The sequence below is a fragment of the Armigeres subalbatus genome, unplaced genomic scaffold, assembly GCF_024139115.2.
Source record: "Armigeres subalbatus isolate Guangzhou_Male unplaced genomic scaffold, GZ_Asu_2 Contig465, whole genome shotgun sequence".
In the NCBI taxonomy this organism is placed as follows: Eukaryota; Metazoa; Arthropoda; class Insecta; order Diptera; family Culicidae; genus Armigeres; species Armigeres subalbatus.
The window spans coordinates 198702-218348 of record NW_026943222.1 but is presented as its reverse complement, the minus strand read 5'-3'; the positions used below and the strand labels follow the sequence as shown (position 1 = coordinate 218348).

General features: G+C 41.1%; 1 protein-coding gene across 1 annotated transcript in view; it reads right to left on the bottom strand.

Moving 5' to 3' along the window:
- LOC134204224 (FERM domain-containing protein 8-like) overlaps positions 1-19377 on the bottom strand; it is a 56399-nt gene extending 37022 nt beyond the window's left edge. The window contains exon 1 of the mRNA XM_062679053.1: positions 19282-19377. Coding sequence (XP_062535037.1) covers positions 19282-19377 — 96 coding nt within the window. The remainder of the gene's footprint in view (positions 1-19281) is intronic.
- Positions 19378-19647: the final 270 nt, after the last annotated feature.

Genomic DNA, 19647 nt, shown 5'->3' with positions numbered 1-19647 from the left:
CACAATTTGAAGAGTTGAAGCCTGTGCGTAACACTTCTGGAGAACAGAGGAATGAGGTATGATGGCTTTTGCCACATTAGCGATACAGGCTGGTATGCAGATATTGGTGTTCATTGCTTTTATACAATAATCATCGAAATTGAAAGAGCAGTATAAGAAATTGGAATAACAATATGACAATATTTTTTTTATAAGAAAGCTAAAAGGATTCTATTCAGCAGCCATTCCTGTAGTGTTTGAGATTTGCATATAAGCAACATACGTTTCGTTCTCTGAGTAAGACAAATCTTAACTGTGTCTATCCTTTCCAGCCCAACGACATATCTATAGTGTCTGCGTATGGATCAACATCATCATCATCGTATCAGTAGCGGCCGCCAACAGAGCGTGTCAGCGATCCTGCCAGCTCAACACGACGTTTACGAGCCAACGAGCAAACGCGCGTTTCTGGGACGGAGGAGTGAGAGTGACGAAAAGCGCAAAACGATTACTCGACGCGAAGAAGTTGATCCTGAAGTGTTGTTTGCTTTAATGGTGCCTTATAATATAATAATACGATACCTGCGCCCGCCGCCTTGAGTTGGAGTATCATAATAAACGAATTTATTATTATGATTGTGCTCGATGTGCTGCCCTGTCTGCCGCGCATTGCGTTGGCGAGGTTGATGTAGGGAGAATGGTGACAAATGCACCATTCGCGAAGTTTACTCTATAGTTTACTTTCTTCATTCTTCAATCTATTGTCATGATATTTTGAGAGCTATGGAAAATTAGCTTGCACTTTTTATGCCTTCTTTTGACGAAAGTGGAAGGCTGGATAGGTGCAAAATTAAATTCAAAATTGGGGACCGTGAGAAATCAAGGTTTCAAACATTAAATTAAATCAAATTTATCTTCATGATTTTAAGATTATATTTAAATCAATTCGCAAACTTTCCACAATGTGCTAATAGTATAAAACTATTGATTATCAACGTCAAACTATTGAAAATTTAAATTCTTTCACGCCGGTGAAAATTCAGAACCAACCAATCTGTTCATGCATCTCAACCGGACATCATATTGATGTAAGGTATGCACCCTTTGGCCCATCGATTGATTATCTCTGTGCATAAAAAGCCGTGTCTTGCGTGCGAGCGCGTCATTTTCGTTCGAGATTTCACGGGACGCTCCGCGACTGGAGCGTAGACAGCCTGGAACACTTCGTTGGTGTCTATTGGCCCTGACGGCAGCGCGAAACAAAATGGGGCTGTGTTGCTTTTATTCTTTACCCGGCAAGGCATATAGGACGTCAATTTCAAAATGCGTATTAAAACGTTAAAACTCGTTTTAGCTGAAAATAGTTTGATTTTTCGGTTAGAAATTTGATTTACTTTTAGATTGGCAACAAGTTTTAATTATTTCGATTAAAAAACATGTGTTGATAAATAGCAAATGTACTTTCTAAAATTCTAACCAAGTCTATCTCCGCGAGATGGCAGCAGCGCGGTTCGTCAAGGCGAATGGCGGTCGCTGCATCAGCAGCAACCGTTTCATTACTAGATTTCAGATTGCATACCGCAGATCCTAGAAAGAATCATCAGATACGATACAATTAAATAAATCGGTCCACAGAAGGAATTTATTTTACCGAAAAGTTTAACAAAGTGAAAGTGAAAATTCATCCAACAATGACGGCCGTCGGTGATGGTGTTTAGAAATCTCGTCGTCAGAAGGAACAGCACTCAAGTGAAATCGTTGCTCGCGTTTTGTTTGTAATTGCAAAGCATCACAATTTTTTAAATCGGTCCTTTGTCAGGACGATGTGGGTCATTAGGCGAACGTCGTTAGGCAGAAAATCATTAGGCCGAATGGCATTAGGCGAATGAGAACTGGGGAGAGAAGTGAGAGTGAGAAGTGAGAGAAGTGAGGAAGAAGTAGAACGAAAGAAGAAAAAGGCAAAAGGAGGAAGAAGTAAGAAGGAAGAAAGAAGATGGAGGAAGGAAGGAGGAAGGAAAGAAAGAAGAAAGAAAGAAAAGAAATAAGGAAGAAACAGAAGAAAAGGAAGAAAGAAGAAGGATGAAGGGAAAAGGAAGAAGGAGGAAGGAAGAAGGGAGAAGGAAAAGGCAGAAGGAAGAAGAAACAAGGATGACGGGAGTAAGAAGGAAGAAAAATGGAAGAAGGAAGAAATAGCAAGGAAGAAGGAAGAGGGAGAAAGATGGAAGAAAACAGAAGAAGGAAGAAATAAGAAGGAAGAAGAAAGAAGGTAGAAGAAAGAAGGAAGAGGGAAGAGGGAAAAGAAATAAGGAAGAAAGAAGAAGGAAGAAGGAAGAACGAAGAAGGAAGAAGGAAGAAGGAAGAATGAAGAAGAAGACAAATAAGGGAAGGAAGAAATAAGAAGAAAGAAGAAAGAAGGAAGAATAAGAAGAAAGAAGAAAAAATAAGAAGAAAGAATTGAGAAATAAGAAGGAAGAAGAAAGAAAGCACGGGAGAAAGAAAGGAGGAACAAGATAGAAGGAAGAGAGAAGAAGAAAAGAAGAAGGAAGAAAAAAGAAGAAAGATGGAAGAAGGAAGACGGGAGAAAGAAAGAAGGAAGAAGGTAGACGCAGAAAGGAAGAGAGATGAGGAAAGTAGGAAGAAGGGAGGGGGAAGGAGTAAGAAGGAAGAAGGAAGAAGAAAGAAACAAGACAGGAGAAAGAAAGAAGAAAACGGAAAAAGAAGGAAGAAGAAGGAAGAAGAAAGAAGGTAGAAGGAAGAGGGGAAAATAAAGAAGGAAGAAGTAAGAAGGAAAAAGGAAAAAGGATGAAGGAAGAAGGACGAAGGAAGAAAAAAGAAGGATGAGGGCAGGGGAAAGAAGGAAGAAGACGAAAGGTGAAGAAAGAACTTTTCATTTTTCACTTTTACTTATTTTACATCTGCCTTATGGTCGCCTACGACCTTATCCAATTGCCTGAACACCGTCAGACCTTACTATACAAAGAAGAGGGTTTGGATTTGAATTTGGTTTGATGTTGAATGCGGGAAGATCATCTTCATACTGCTGAATGGTCGACGACAGCGATCTGATGCTGGGACTGCTTCCGACGCATAATCGCCACTTTCAATTTGAAGAAAATTCGTCTCCAATCGCCTATCTTCCGTTCCGCGATATACGCGCCTTGACGCGCTTTTATAATCACTGACAGCATCCAAACGATTATCCGAGTCTGAAGAGATTCAACTTCCAATTGCTTTCTCCGACGACCATCACTGAAGAGAAATTACAACTACTAACAAGACATTTTCACTGGAGTGAAAACCAAATATCTGATACTTGATAATTTCACTTTCAATTGACTTGCGCTCACGAAAGAAGCTTTATTATGTCCAATAAAGTAGATTCATCAGCAAGCCAGTCAGCAGTCAGATTCATCAGTTTTGAAAACGCATAACTTTATTTTAAAACCAACCAGTTTCTTTGGGAAGATCCATTAAATACGTAATGCAAAAAATTGACTTTTGCAACTCCTCTCCCCCCTATGTAACTCTTTTTGTATGAAGCATCTGAAAATTGTGTATGGATCGTCACACTTTACTCAACCTTCCTCCCCCCTCTAAGCGTTATGTAATTTTTGGACGTTCCCTTTGCGGTTTTTGTTTTACAAATATCAACCTATAATAAGCGAGTAATGGGCAAAGCTACTACCGATTGTTTTAAAAATATTTTGCTGGTAACAAAAAACCAACCTTTGGAAAAAGAGCATATCACACCTTAAATAAATAAAAAAAATGGTCAGTAATACATCACACAATACTAACTATGGCAACCATTATTATTCTTTAGTATGCTAAGATCGCTTTGACGAGTTGAATATAATGTAAGAATGTTTTCATGATATATTATCACAAAAATGGCATGATTTAAACTAACTGACGCGCTTTTCAAAACCACGTGTTAGAAAAAGAACATATGAAATGATTTACCTTCTTGGTTGAACGGACGGATTTATGTGATGTCAAAAACGTCAAAATTGTTGATAGAACTATTAGACAATTGTACACAGATAAAAATATGTTGTGATTTTAAATGTATTTTCATGCACATATTTGAGCATGCAAAATAAACGTAACATTCAATCGATCTACTCGTTGTTTTAAATGAAATAAATTTAAACTGTGCTGCTTGTAAAAGTCAATCAAATTTAATTTAATATCGAATGTTTATTCGTTTGATAGAGTTAGCTGCATTTTAACGTCGTTGAATTTTCAAAATTATTTGCTGTGTAGATTAACCAATTTTGTGGTTTTTAAGGTTTACTAAAACTTCAATATCTCAGCCCCATTAGATTATTTTTTCAATCTGTTTTCTAAAACTTCCATTATAAAAAATATTTTTGGAATAATATTTTTAGGATATTTAAATTGTTGTAGGTGTCTTATAATTACATAATATCAACCGAATTACCATGTAGAATACTCATTATGGTCCACAGAATATTCAAAAAATATTTAACGATTGGAAAATTGATTCAAATGTGTTGAATATAGGCAATATGTGACAACAAGTATGAAAAAACAGCTTTTTTCAAAAATTGCTCTATCGGAACCTCTAAACTATTTTTTAGAATTTCAGGTTGTTCTACAGAAATGCTCCAAATGCGAAAATCTTTCTTGAGGCTTGGGCTTAAGCACCATGACCTTTCGAACATAGTGTTTTTTTGGGACACCCTATTTCACATACAACTGACTGTACGGTTCAGACTAACTTTTAAATTTTCCTTTGTGTCTAATTTACATGGAACTACATTAAAATAAGCTAGAACCATGAGTATTTTCGATCAAGGTTGATGACACATTTCGATGAATTATTTCAGAAAATTTCCCATATAAAATGTCCCATATAAAGTGTCCGAAATTAGAAGGCGACGAAATGTGATTTTGCCCTGTCGCCTGATTTTCGCAGTATAAATGATGGATTTTCTCCTGATCCACTTACTCTCCGCCATCTGAACCCCACCATAGATGGTACTCAGCACTTTCCTTTTTTAAAACTCCAAGTGCGCGTTGATCCTCCTCGAGCATCGTTCAGGTCTCGTGTGCGTAGAGGATTATGGTTATAATAAGCGTTTTGTAGTCAGTTTAGTACGGTGGCGATCTCTATTCGATCGGAGCATCTTGCGGAGTAAAAAATATGTACGGTTTCAGCTACGATGCGTCTCCGAATTTCTCTGCTGGTATCATTTTCGGGATCACCAGTGAGCCAAGTCACAATTCTTCACCACCTGATTTCGTACCACCGATACAAACTCGTGGTGGGGTTCACTTGTCTTCTTAACCTTTCCTATCATGTACTTTGTCTTCGACGTTGTATGACTAGTCCAACCGGTTCTTCCCTTCAGTCTGATGTAGGTTTCCATCTTCTCAAAGTTAAGTGCCAAAATATCATACGTCAGCGAACCAAATAACTGAAAGACTTATGTACCACTCGTGTATCACTGATCTTCGTATTACCCTCCACAGCGATGTTGAATAGCAGGCACGAAACACCATCACCTTGCCGTAACTCTTTGCGCGTTTCAAAGGAACTCGAGAATGCCCCTAAAACTCGAACTACGCACATCGCCCTATCCATCGTCGCCTTGATCACCCTGCAGTTATCCGGAAATCCGTGTTCGTGCATAAGCCTATCATCATGCGCGCTTTGAAGTCGATGAATAGATGATGTTTGGGTACGTTGAATTCGCGGCATTTCTGCAATATATGGCGTATGGTGACCACTTCGGACACCCATGGAGCGTTCGCCCATTAGTCCCACCTGGTACTGCCCCACGAACTCTCTTCAATTGTGTTAGTCGACGGATAAAATTTGGAGAGATACCTGTAGGGGCATTCAGCAATGTGATTGCGCGGTAGTTGCTGCAATCCAGCATATGAATCTTTTTGTAGATATAGCAAACGACACCTTCCAGCTAATCACCTCCTGGATTTCTTGGAGATCCGGATCCGGAAAACGAATGGTCTGCGCGCATGCTCCCAAGTTCGCCACCATGTCACCATCGTTCTCTGCCTTATGGCCGTTCATAGTGCTGCCGCCTACTTTTGATCACCTCACGCTCGTTCCTGAGCAGCACACATGTTACACATGGATTACGGTATACGACTGGATTCAGTCCCAATTAAGTTGCTGCAACCAGATTCGCTTGACTTGTGCTGCTTGGGTTCGTACAAAGGTTCCCGTTTATGTCCTTACATATATCAGATTAAGCGCGGTACAGTTGCTCTGTCTCTTCCCGATCTCGATCTTCCAGCTGACGCAAAATCGAATTTTGTCTGTTCCGCGTCCGTTTGTATCGTCCCTCGTTCGCCTCGTGCGTTGCAGCAATTCCGCCCATGCTGCATTTCTTTCCCAAACTAACTCCTCACATCTGCCGTCATACCAGTCGTTCCTCTGTTCCGGGGCACCGTACCGAGTGCAGTGGTTACGGTGCTACCAATAATGGCGGATCGAATATCTCTCCAGCCATCTTCAAGAGAAACTGCGCCTAGCTGCCACTTCCAGCTGCTGCGCGTATTCGTAGGCCATATTGTAGTATCATATTGTAGCCGCCCAATGCTAAGCCGCTGCGCTCGGCTTTAACGCGTGTTGAACACCGTCGAGAGTTTTGAGCGCATGCGTACGGCAACGAGCTAGTGATCGGATTCAATATTCGCACTGCGGTACGTGCGGACGTTCGTGATATCAGAAAAGAATTAGCCGTCGATTAGATCGTGGTCGCTTTGGGTTTTGTGTTTCTTGGAGAGCTCCCTATTAAATAGCAATTGAAATGATCGATGAACATACTCTTTCTGGAGAATTGCATGACTTCATTGAAATTTGGTCAATTATTTCTGTTCCTGAACTTTTGAGCGAGTGCAGTCCATCGTTTTCAATACGGGAGAACATCTACCTTAATATTCTGTTACCATTATATCGCCAAAGAATATTGAATAATTAAATCATATTACAGTGAACTCTCCCTTACTCGATATTGAAGGGACCATCGAGTTAGGGAGGTATCGAGATAGGGAACACATTTATATTTGGCCAAATGCCGTTTAACCGAACAGTTAAAATTTGTTTCCTTATTAAGTAAAGTGGAGAAGAGAGATGTCTGAAATGAATGTTGAACAGCGAGAACTGAGAAGAGAAATGAGATTTTTAAATGAGAGCAGAGTAGTGAGAAGTGAGTACTGAGAATCGGAATGAGTATTGAGAGTAGAGATGTGCAGTAACATGATCGGGAAAGTGAGAAATGAGAATGAGAAGAAAGTAGTGAAGTGAGTTGTGATAGTTGCAAGGATAAGAAGGATGTGAGTAGTGAGAAAAACAGAAGCAAGGAGTGAGAAGGAGGGATGATAATTATGAGGTGAGAAGAGAGATGTTGGGTAGTGAGAAGTGAGTGGAGAAATATAAGACAGGAAAAGGAAGACAGAAGAAGGAAGAGAAAAAATGAAGAATATCGTTTTCACTTCTTTGTCCTCTGGTCCTCACCTATCACTTCTTATTACTCCCTCTCATAACTTACTTCACTCATAATCTCAACTCTTTTCACTGCTAACTGCTTACTTATTACTTTCTCTTCACATTTAGCTTCTCAGCTCCCTTTCCACTACTCATCTTTTGCACTTTGCACTCTCTCACTATTGATTTCTCACCTCTCACTGCACGTCTCATTTCTCACATCTCATTTTCACTCTTAGTTCTCACTTATTATTTCTATATCTCACTCGACTTCATTTCACTCATCACTTTCACTTCTCACTCACATCTCACTTTTACTTCTCACTTTTCACTTCTCACCATTCGCTTCTCTCTCTTCACTCTAAACTTCTCACTTCTCACTTCTATTCTCTACTTCCCACTACTCACCTCTCACTTCTTACTTCTCATTTCTCACTTCACTTTTCTAACTTTGAATTACTCACTTCTCACTTTTAACTTTCCATTTTCACTATTAATTTCCCACTCACTTCGCACATCTCACTCCTCACTTCGCACATCTCACTTCTGACTTCGCACATATCACTTCTCATTTTTCATTTTTCATTTCTCATATATAACATTCTATATCTCACTTCTCACCTTTGCATTTCTTACTCTATCACATTTCACTTTCATCTCTGTCATACTTTCACTTTCATAACTCTTCGCACTGAATTTCTCACTTCTTACTCTGTATTTTCCACTTCCACTGCTTATTTCTCACTTCTCATTTCTCATTCCTCACTTTCCATCTTTCACTTATAATTTCACATTTCTAACTTTTCCTCTCTCACTTCTCATATCTCACATCTCATATCTCACGTCTCATATCTCACTTCTCATTCTTCACTTCTATCTTCTTATTTCTCGTATCTCATTTCTTACTTCGCTTATCACTTTTGACTTCTAACCATATCGTGATGTACTGTTTCTGACAACAATCGAGTTAAGCGAGATGAAAATGCTTGGAAAATTACTTCGACTTAAAGAATATTGAGTAAGGGAGATATCGACTTACGGAGGGAGCGCAATATGCTAGATTCAAGGGACTTTCAACTTCATCGAGTTAAAGAAAATATCGAGTTACAGAATATCGAGTTAGAGAGAGTTCACTGTACTAAGCATTAGCATATCATTGAATCCTTGCTAGGCTGACCAGATCATTTCGGTGAAAAAACAGGACAAACGCACAATTGCAAAACGGGACATGTAAAAAAACTTTTTGACAAAATTCAAGAGTTGTGATAATTTCAAAATGTATGGGCTTAATTTTCTAAAATTAGAGAAAATTCTTAGAGTGAATCATTCACAACCACCACCTTCTATTGTATTAAGTCATTGGAAAAATACTAAACTACAACTACTTCACTTTTCAAATGGGTGCGGAGAAAACGCAAAGAAACAAAAATTTCTCAATAATAAAAATTATTTCAATCCACTTATATTTTTTGAAGGTATCCAGCTGGCGCTACATGGTAGCTAAAATTGTCAAGACTGGACCCGAACAGAAGTTTTGCCTCTACTAGGACCAATACTTAGAAGAACAAGTCTATGTTGGCTACTTGAACACTATTTGTTTGAGTATTGTAGAAGCTAGTAGAATCTCAAAATTACTGTTTTTGTATAGATTTCCCTTTTCCCTGCAGTCTATTTACCGTCAGCCTGTCAATAGTTAACCAAACAAATAATGGAAGTCTTAAGAGCTTCTTAGAGTCTTCAGAGAAATGTTTTCGGAGAAGTAAAATGTTATATTTGTAGAGAATTTGAATATAAAATTGTGTTTAGAGTTTCTTGGAGCCGACATTCAATATCTAAAAGCAGTCTATGTTGACAACGGATGATACTATTGCCACGGCCTAAACAAAAAAAGGGAGGCGCCACGCTCCTAGTTTTAAAAAACCCAGATTAATCCACCTAGCGGTGATGGTGCCTTTCTCGACCTTCGTAAAATGTGTGTGCTTGAAAATATGAGCTAGTAGCTAGGAGTAAAAAAGAAAAAAACAACTCCATTCTATGAAAATGGATTTTCAAGCAAAGATAGAGTTCCAGTTGAAACCGAAATCATATTTTGCCTTATTCGGATGTCGAACTGCATCTCGAGTGGTGCACGATTATGGCAAAGATGGCACTTACTCGCGATGCAGTTGCAACATCCGAAATGCGAGAAAATGGATTGTCGCGAGACCTCGGTTCGGTTTTTCAACTTGATCTTCACATGCTAATAAGAATTTCGACAATTTTTTCCTTTTCTAATCTTTTGACGTACATACCCATCACCCTATGTTTTATTTTACCCAGTCATATATTTTGAGGATATTACTTTTGGATGTTTGTTAAACTGAAGTCTGATCACACAAAAAGAAAACGAAAATGTCATTCCCATCGAGCGGAGAGCAATTTGTTATGATATAAATCTCATGACCGTCCTTCTGCCAAACTCCTCATGAAGAGGTAGGGAAGTGCATCAGTGTGGAAGCATCCGATAGATCGTTTTCGAGAGAAATTATAGCCTGTACAACTTTGTGCACAGAAAAGCAAAAATTGGCCAATTTCTAAGGTAATAGTCCAATCTGGCAAATTTTCAATAAAAAAAGAACAGGATTCGCGTCCAATGCAATTTGTTGTGAGTAAACTGAGGGTAGTGCATTGAAAGTGAGCTAGGCTTTTCTACGGCCTTTTTTAAAACACAAAGTGTTTTGGCCATATTTCTGTGCCCATAATCCAATCTTCCAAATTTTCAATATAAAAAATACAGGATTCCGCGTCGAGCGGAACTTGTTGTAAGTGAATTAGTTGAGGATAAGTACCAAAAAGTGAGCTAAACTTCTTTGCACTCGCAGGCACACACACACACACATACACACAGAGACACCATCTCGTTCGTCGAGCTGAGTCGATTGGTATATAACACCTATGGAACTCCAGGCCTTCTGTAAAAGTTTAGTTTTGGAGCGAACATACAACCTTTCGTATACTTTGTAGGCAAAAGGCAAAAATGGTGTTTCTATGGAATCTCCGATCCCATATTTCGATGAGGCCAATGTTCAATAATAGACACATTGGGACAAGGATTATGCGTCAAATGTAACTTGTTGCGAGCAAACAGCTAGAGATAAATGCCCAAAATTGAGTGACATTCTTTACGCGATTTTTTTCGTAAAGTTTTCGCTTAGCCATAACTTCCGATCCATGGTCCGATCTGGCCAATTTTCAATAGGAAATAGGACAGGATTCTGCGTCGAATGCAATTTGTTGCGAGCAAATTGTTGAGGGTAAGTGCCTGAAAAATGAGGACATTTTTACGCGATTTTACGTATAAATTTGTATTTTGGCCATAACTTCCGATCCATAGTCCGACCTGGCCTACTTCCAATAAGAAACAATGGGAAAGGATTCTGCGTCGAATGACAATTTGTTGGGAGCAAATCGGTTGAGGGAAGTGCCTGGAGTGACATTTTTACGCGATTTTACGTATAAATTTGTATTTTGGTCATAACTTTAGATCCATAGTCCGACCCGCCAATTTTCATAGGAAACAATGGACAGGATTTTGCGGCGAATGCAGTCATTGCGAGGAAATCGGTTGAGGATAAGTGCCTGGTGAGTGACATTTTACGCGATTTTTACGGTAAATTTGTATTTTGGTCATAACTTCCGATCCCATAGTCCGATATGGCCAATTTTCAATAGGAAACAGGGACAGGATTCACGTCGAATGCAACTTGTTGTGAGCAAATCGGTTAGATAAGTGCTCGAAAAATGAGTGAATTTTTCGCCGATTTTTCGTAGGAATGTATTTTGGCCATAACTTTGATCCCTTAGTCCCATCTGACCAATTTCAAAAAAGGAAACAATGGGACAGATTCTGCGTCGAATGCAAACTTGTTGTGAGCAAATTGATTAAGGATAAGTTCCGAAAATGAGTGACATTTTACGTGATTTTTCTATGAATTTGTATTTTGGCCATAACATTCGATCCCATAGTCTGAATTTCAAATAGGAAACAATGGACAGGATTCGTGTCGAATGCAACAAATCGGATTAAGAATAAGTGCCCGAAAATGAGTGACATTTTTGAGTAGTTTAGCACACACACACACACACACACACACACACACACACACACACACACACACACACACACACACACACACACACACACACACACACACACACACACACACACACACACACAGCGGGGGGCAGCAGGGACTTTGTCCATGACGACCCTCCCCATGGCCACTGCGAGTTAGACCGGGACCTCGTCCCTAACCCTAATCCAAGGCGTCAAGCGACCCGCCGAGGGATGCATGGCCAGGGGGGAAATAATGAGCTAGGCCTTTAAGAGCCTGGGGTACCTGGCACCCTCCACAGTAATTGTCCCTCACCGCGTTGGCTGGCTCTGTGGTGGACCCTTTTCCCGAGCAACTCGGGGACCAAAATGGAAAACCAAGTCAATTCTTCAATTAGTGGTAGTAGTGTAGGCGACAACCCTTCGCAAGAGGTGGGTTGTTCAGGTCTCGCCTAGGAGGCCAGAGGCAATGTCGGCAGCTCAGTGCGCAGCGCCAGCGTGGGTCACTCAACCTTCCTCTCGCACATAAAAACGCCGGAAGGGGTTATTGACGGTCGCGCTTGTGAAGGCGATGAACCGCAAACGCGATGGGCTTGGCTCAGGTAGGAGAACAGTGGACGCCATCATCGACTTTGCGTCATCGAAGCATAATATCAGCAAGGACCTCAAGAGGAGCTTCAGAAACTTCGAAAGTCGATGCTGGACGCCAGTTGAGAGGGCGGTCGGACGGCCAAGGTAAACCCGAAATCGGTGGAGTCGAGGTCACCCAGACTGAGGCCCAAGGATTCGCGGACTCGGGCAAGGTCGAGTCGACCGAGCGTGCCAGCTAAGACGGTGCAAAGTCTACCCAGACTGAGGCTCAAGTATTTGGGGTGGCGTGGGGTGACTCTTCCAAGGAGCAGACACAAAAACGGGGAGAAGCCCAGGGATGAGCTCCGGGGGCCTCAAAAGCGGAGGGTTACCACCGAACAAGGTAGTGGGCTGAAGCTGAACCCCGGTCAGGTACCTCAAACCGGGGAGGAAGGACTGGAAAGGTCCGTCCACTCAGGCAAGACGGTGGTATGGCAGGCTGAAAGTTCTCAGCCGCACCAGACCAGGGAATAGAGGGAATGACGCCTCCTGGACCCTGTAGAACAAGAGGAACCTGAAGACGCTGCGGCCGAAAAGAAGGCCCAGGCGAATGAGGGTGCAGAGAAGTCTAGGGTAGGGCCAATCGCTCCAGGGGCGATGCCCTAGTCAACAGGCGGACGAGGCTAAGTACTCGGATGTTTTGAAGGCGATGAGGAGGACGTCAAGCTCGGTGAACTCGGCGCGACGTACGTCGAATAAGACGCCGGATGGGCGAGATGATACTGAGCTGAAGCGCGTCTGCAAAAGGGCGCCGCCTACAAGAAGTTGGCGAGGAGGTCCTAGGCGAGACGGTCAAGGTGAGGGCACCCACGACGGAGGTGGAATCTATGGTTAAAGACCTGGACGAGATCACTGTCGAAGAGCTCGTCACGGCACATGCGGCGACAGTGTGAAGTGGAGACGCCCACCGCAGCCGTTCTACGGAAAGGTCCAGCAGGGACGCAGGTATTGGTTCGCTATCTGCAGCGGACGCCTCCAAGGTAGTCAAGTTAGGGAGCGTCAAGGTGGGATGGTCGAGTATGCCCTGTGCGCATACGAGCAACCCGAAGTTTGCTTCAAGTGCCTGGAACCGGGGCACAAGCAATGGACCGCAAAGGCCCTGACAGAAGCAATCTCGCCGACGCTGCGGGATTGAGGGACATAAGGCACAATGCTGCACGAACCCTCCCAATTGTTTGATTTGCCAGCAAAGCTGAACAGCAAACCCCATAAGCTGATGCCCGGCGTTTGTGCTGCAAAATCAAAGTGCAGGTAGGTGCTGGCTTTGCTCGGTTCGCCTGAGTGTTTGTGCGCAGGTTTAGAGGAAACGGCGGAACACGCGTTGTTCGTGTCTCACGTTTCGCGCACGTGACCACTGCTTCAGCTAGTGGTCTGGACATCACCCGGACAACCTAGTTCGAGGATGTAAAGACGAAGTTGGTTGAACGCTGCTTTATCGGCTATCGCCCAAATCGTCCTCGGAGCTACAGAAGGTGGCGCGGACTCCGGATGGCTAGTTCAGGCGCAAATAAGGAGGTGCCGGATCGGAGTCGTTTGCGGGTCATACCGGTGGTCTGCTCTGTGGTCGAACTCGATCCTTTTATCGAACAAGGGCCGCGCGAAGAACAACATGGATCGTCGCTTTGCGGCGTCGGTCAACCGGCGGGTTCCGAGCCCGAGGACGGAAAGGGTCCTCGTCAAGGCTGGGGCAGGCGTAGGCCCCGCGTCGCAAGTCCTCTGTGTGCTGGCGAATAGGCCCCATCGCAGAAAGGTCAATTTAGTCACGCGGCATCATCATTCTTGATACCAGTCGTGCAGAGGGAAGCAGCGAAGTCGACCCTGCCCACCTTCCGAGGACATAGGGCGGTAAGGCCACCTGGAAAGCCGGCAATGCGCTATAAGATAGCATGGTGTTCTTCAAAAGCGAGTCACGATGTTCGATGCTGCAAGGACACGCAGCTAACCTCGAGGGTGCGCGCACTGGCCCCCTTTGAAGCATTACTTTCTGGTTGTAAGAAGGACGGGGCTTATGGCAATGGAAACGGTTTAGCTGGTCGGGATGCGCCCTGCCTCCTCATTGGAGGTGGCCTCAACCCAGCACTTCCTGGTCAACCAGGATGTCTGTTGAGGATTCCTCCATTGTTTAGGAAGAAAAACACACACACACAGACATCACTTCAATTGTCGAACTGAGTCGATTGGTATATAAACACTATGGGTCTCGGGCCTTCTATAAAAGTTTGTTTTGAGCGATCATAGCCTTTACGTATACTTGGTATACGAGAAAGGCAAAAAACTTCCACTCAGTGAATCCTATTAATGTCGATAAAGTTGATTACATTTTCTCTATATATACCTATCTAGCTAGATTTAAGCTTAGCTACGACTCATCATCACTAGGGAACACATTAGAAAAGTATTGCAAAAAAGGAGGAGATCTCACCATTATTACTGAGGAAAGAGGCCCACCACTGCATTACTATTCCAAGCTCCAAGACACGACGTCCGTTGGTTCACATGCACATCCGTAAAATCAGTGCGTCTATGTCAAATTGTGACGCGGCATTGAACAAAAATAGTCAACATGTGATACCATCAGACAGGATATGTCTTTGGTTGCCATATCAGTGCTAATGGTTACGGCTCACCCATCGCGGCAAGATCACATATCCGAGGGAAGGGATTAAGGATATTATTACAGCAAACAAAAACCTAATTAACCTAAAATAAAAGAACAGTATTGTAATGCTCGGGTGAAAAAAATAATTTGAATAAGACACAAAACAAGGGTATTATATCTGTGAACCCGAAATAAGGAAAACACGAATAAATAACAAAATTACAAGAAAACAATAGAAGATTATTATTCATAATATGCAAGGAAATACAATCAATTAGCTTTGATTCAAGAAAATGCCAAAGCACCTGATCCATTGTCCCTGTGCTGAAAGTACAATGGCAATTTATATGGTTAGCGACTGGAGCTTAAATGACGTAATTCTAAGACTATAAACCTACACAGAAAAGAATTTAACAACACTAACCAGTCACGTAGAATCTGTTATCAGACAAATTGCCAATTAATAATTCCGAATAGCAGAAAACTTTATGAACTGTATGTAAATCTGAACCCTATTGTATGTAAGTCGACCTATCTAACGGCTAGTGCTCTTAAGCCAAACCAGCAATTTGGGTCCAATTCTGTTGTTTTAGATTTCGCAATATAATGCAATTTAGAACAAAGAAAGACAAATTCAGTTTTCGATTAAACAAGACAAGTTCAAACGGAGTGTCAAACGGGAAATATAAGTCATCATCTAAACTAAGAGGAGGTAACACATGTATGCAGATAGCGCAATCTCATAAGTAACGAGAGACTGGCACGTCTCAAGTTTTATTCTGTAGAGTCGTACCCCTTAGCGTTACCAAGGAATATATCTGATATGTCACCTACGAATAGTTCCAATGGTTCGGGAGCCACACTGTACGGTAAAATCCAAAGTCGTTTTTATATTCAGTCCTTTTTGTCGTGCACATCGTGATTTAAAACGTGGTAGACACACCTGACAGAATCTTGCTCCAGTATCGATGTGCCCATGAAAAGCTGCAAAGAATTAAACTAATCTGTAGAGTGCGGTTGATGAATTACAGCTCGTAATTCTGCTGAATTGGGCATTATTTATAATCGATCGATGTAGTTAATCTACAACGAATCCTTATCTACATATGAAGCATATTTGCAGGCTGATCTTACTGCCTGAACAGTATATGGTTCATTATCCTTGAAAAATTGGCAAATTGAAACCTCGAGGATGAAGAGAAAAATCTTTGAAAACTGTAGATAAATTCTTAATGATCACATTAATCGAAAAGTAACTCGCAAATACAGAACGGCACGTATGAGTTCTTTAAACAAAGTTAACACCAACTACATAGTTCTTTGATGTTCTTCGTCCTTTTCAGATTTTCGACCCTGATTAAATACAAACCGTGGACAAATGAGGTTTAGGTTACAAAGACGATCACATAAACTGAATCTACAACAGTCCGCGTATCATACCTACTCGATACTATCCACGTAATGTTATGAAGTTGCGGATAACTCCATGTCATTGCGATGCGCAATTTCAATGAGTACGCAGTCACTGCTGTCTTCAGCCCATCCGGTTTACTTAGGAGTCCTGTCACGCTTAGAGACGGTCTGTGAACTGAAAACAAAGGAGATTTGAGAGATTTACGTCTGCTGATGCATCTTTCGTACTATCGGTTTCTGACGGAATTCAAGTCAAGCATCGCTTCAGTGGCATCAAAAGCACCGATAGGCGAAGCAAGTAACGACGACGGCCCATTGTAGGATTAGTTTGCTCGCCGTCGCAGCATGACGGAGAACACAGAGAAATGACATTGGGTTGGCCTGTCGTGCAGTAGGGATGCCCCTGAAACGTAAGCATCATGGTTATGAATTACTAGTAGATTTTTCCTCAAGTCGATGGACCTTCTAACTGAGATGCAGCGAACTATCCTTGTGCAAATTATGTACGGTATCGATTGTATATCGCTCGGTTCCAGGTCTTCGGAATGAGTAAAGAGCAGTTGCGGGCATTATTCATTGCGTGATCTAACAGCTGTTATCCTTGACAAATGCGAACCGCGGGATTCTGCTTTGAGAGATGACTTCTCTCGAACGCGAAGTCATAAACAATAGATAGGATCAAGAAGATGGGAACTATTATGAGTTCTTAAGACGGGCAAACCAGCTACAACGACGCATGTGCAGCGTCCAAAGGATGCGATATCCTCTATAAACTATTGCATTTTAAAAGCCTATCAGACTGACTTCACAGCCATCGACACTTTTGAGCGCGCGTGAGAGTCATTCTCGTCTAATTAATAGATTATTGAACGGGCAGTGAAAATAGACTGATGGCGATCGGACTCGAAGCAATGTCTGTCGATCGGGTTAATCGAGTGACACGGTGCATGCGGTTTGATTGACACGGTGATGCGATAACGGTCACAGATCTGCAGCTAGAGGTAACATGGTTTGGCCTTTCATACCAATAAAAGTTGTGCCAAAAGACTACATTTACTTCAAGAACTTTTTATTGGTGACTCAATTATATACCAAGAGATTAGTCGGATGAGAGAAAATCGTATGTTCCTCCTGTGTTATATACATACTATGAATGGGCGTATTCAATTTTATGAGACGTTTAGAGTATTTTGTAATAGATATTCGTATGACAGAAAAGGCCCAGATAACATCATTGAATCGACTGGCGAACACCTGTGTTCTGAAAACTATTACCAAAATGGTAGGAACACAAGGAGGAATTTCCGTCCATGGTCGCAGGATAAAAACCATCGTAAGTAACATCCATTGCTAGAACTCCACCACAGGAAATATTCCTGAGCTGCTGATTTGGTCACGGAGCTGAGTTTTTTTCAAATAAATGATTCCTATGACGAAAATAAAAAACAGACAAAAATAATGCACAACTCTAATAGGAACCAGCACGATTTGGAGTTTTGAAAATCACGGGAAAGGCCATAAATACGTGAATTTATTTGGTGGTTTCCTAGTTAAGTAAAAACGAATACAGCAAAATGGTGTCTGATGAATAGATTCTATTACATCCACCTGAGCATCTAGAACTCAAAGTGAAATCAGATCATATTTATTTCTATTAATCCCCGAAATCATTTTAACACTGTCGTTGTTTTCATACAAAATAAAGTTATATATTTAGATCAAAATCCTGATTTTAGCGATTTATTAAGGCACATTTTGCCCTCACAGCCCATAAAACGACATGATTTTCAAATACAATTTAAAAGTTCAATTGAAATGCACTTTTAGTTGAAATAATATAAGTCCACGTAGAGTGGCTTAGTGCAATTATTTTCCATCCAACCAAACGCAGCCTTTTAGTGAACTATAACAACAGCAACAATTAGGTTGGGGCGTTTTGGCTGGGAAGCAAATATGTCTCTTAATCGAATCCATAAATCGGATTTTCTCAAACTCAAAGGCAGCAAAATATGTCAGTAAAGAATTTTGAAATTTTCTATAAAAGATTAGAAAAATTTCCAGAGAAGAAATCAGGATATAAGCAACGAACATGTATTAGGTTTCCATAAACAAAGTAAAATCATAAAAGAAACCAAAAAGAATATCAGTACTTTTGAAAGCGAAATTTGCTTTATGTCCGTAGAAATGTCAACGCATAAAGAAATCAAATGTTCCATTGAAAATTCTAAACAATATAATAAACAATAACAAAATTTGTAGATAGCAATCAACACAAAAAGCATCAAAAGTATTACATTTTTCATGAAAAGATAACGCCCTCCCAAAAGAACGCTCCAATGAAAAAATGCCCAGTTTTATTGTTTCTTTATAATTTCCAAGAAATTTCATACATTATTTATTGCTCTTTTATTGATTTTTTTTGAGGAAAGTTCTTAATTGTTCGTGGGAAAAAATATTTATTTTGTGAAGTTTTGTAATTGTGTATCTAGGTATTGATTTATTTGTGGATATTTTATTTTTTGCAATGGAACATTTTTGATTTCTTTATAAAAAAGTCTCCTTTTATCGATTTCATTTTTTACTTTTAGGTACTAATAATTGTTTGTTTCGTGGAATATTGTTTGTTGTTTATGGAATTTTACATTTTTATCGTTTATTTTTTTTTTATTGGCTATTTCCAGTTTTCTAGGGAATTTTTTTTATTTTCTAGTGATGGTTTTAAATTTGATCCCGAACTCGACCATTTCCTGATGCTACATGGTATTATACTACTTCCGGGAAAGTGATTGAATAAATAAGAATGATTTGATTAACAATGACCTCCAGATCCCTTGATGGGGCCCAGAAATGTATTCATCGCAATATTATCGTTCTTAGCTGTGCCTTGTGTCAAATAACAGTGCCTCCTGTTGAGTGTTGGATCAGCTTCTTCCAAAAGGATCAACATTTCATTCATTCAAAATCCTCTTTTTTCATTCCTTTATTTATTTGTTAGATCCTGTAAGTACTTAACCGCCATGAGTTGAGGATTCACTGTGTATTCTGCGTACAGAATCCACACAGAATCTATTTTTAGATTTCCATTACCTTATTGTTGTCGGTGCCGAAATCCATCTTGTCGGAGTCCATTGTGTCCTGTTTATCCATGTCGTATCCACGATCGTTGCATTGATCGGTTGCCATTTATCCGGGTAACGTTGGAGAATGCCTGAGAAGATACAAGGTTGTCAGTCGTCATCAGCAGCGTGATGGTAAGGCGCGCTACCCCAAACGCCACCGTCGTGGATGGGCTATGGATCCGAAGTGACCGACGAGGGTTTCCAGGTGGAGGGCTGGGGAATCGAACCCTAGACCATTCGCTTAGGCGAACGTAGCCAACTACACGGGACCCCTTTAGTGCTAATCAACGTCATCAAATGCGAATTGTAGAAAAAATACGAGAAAGGCAAAACC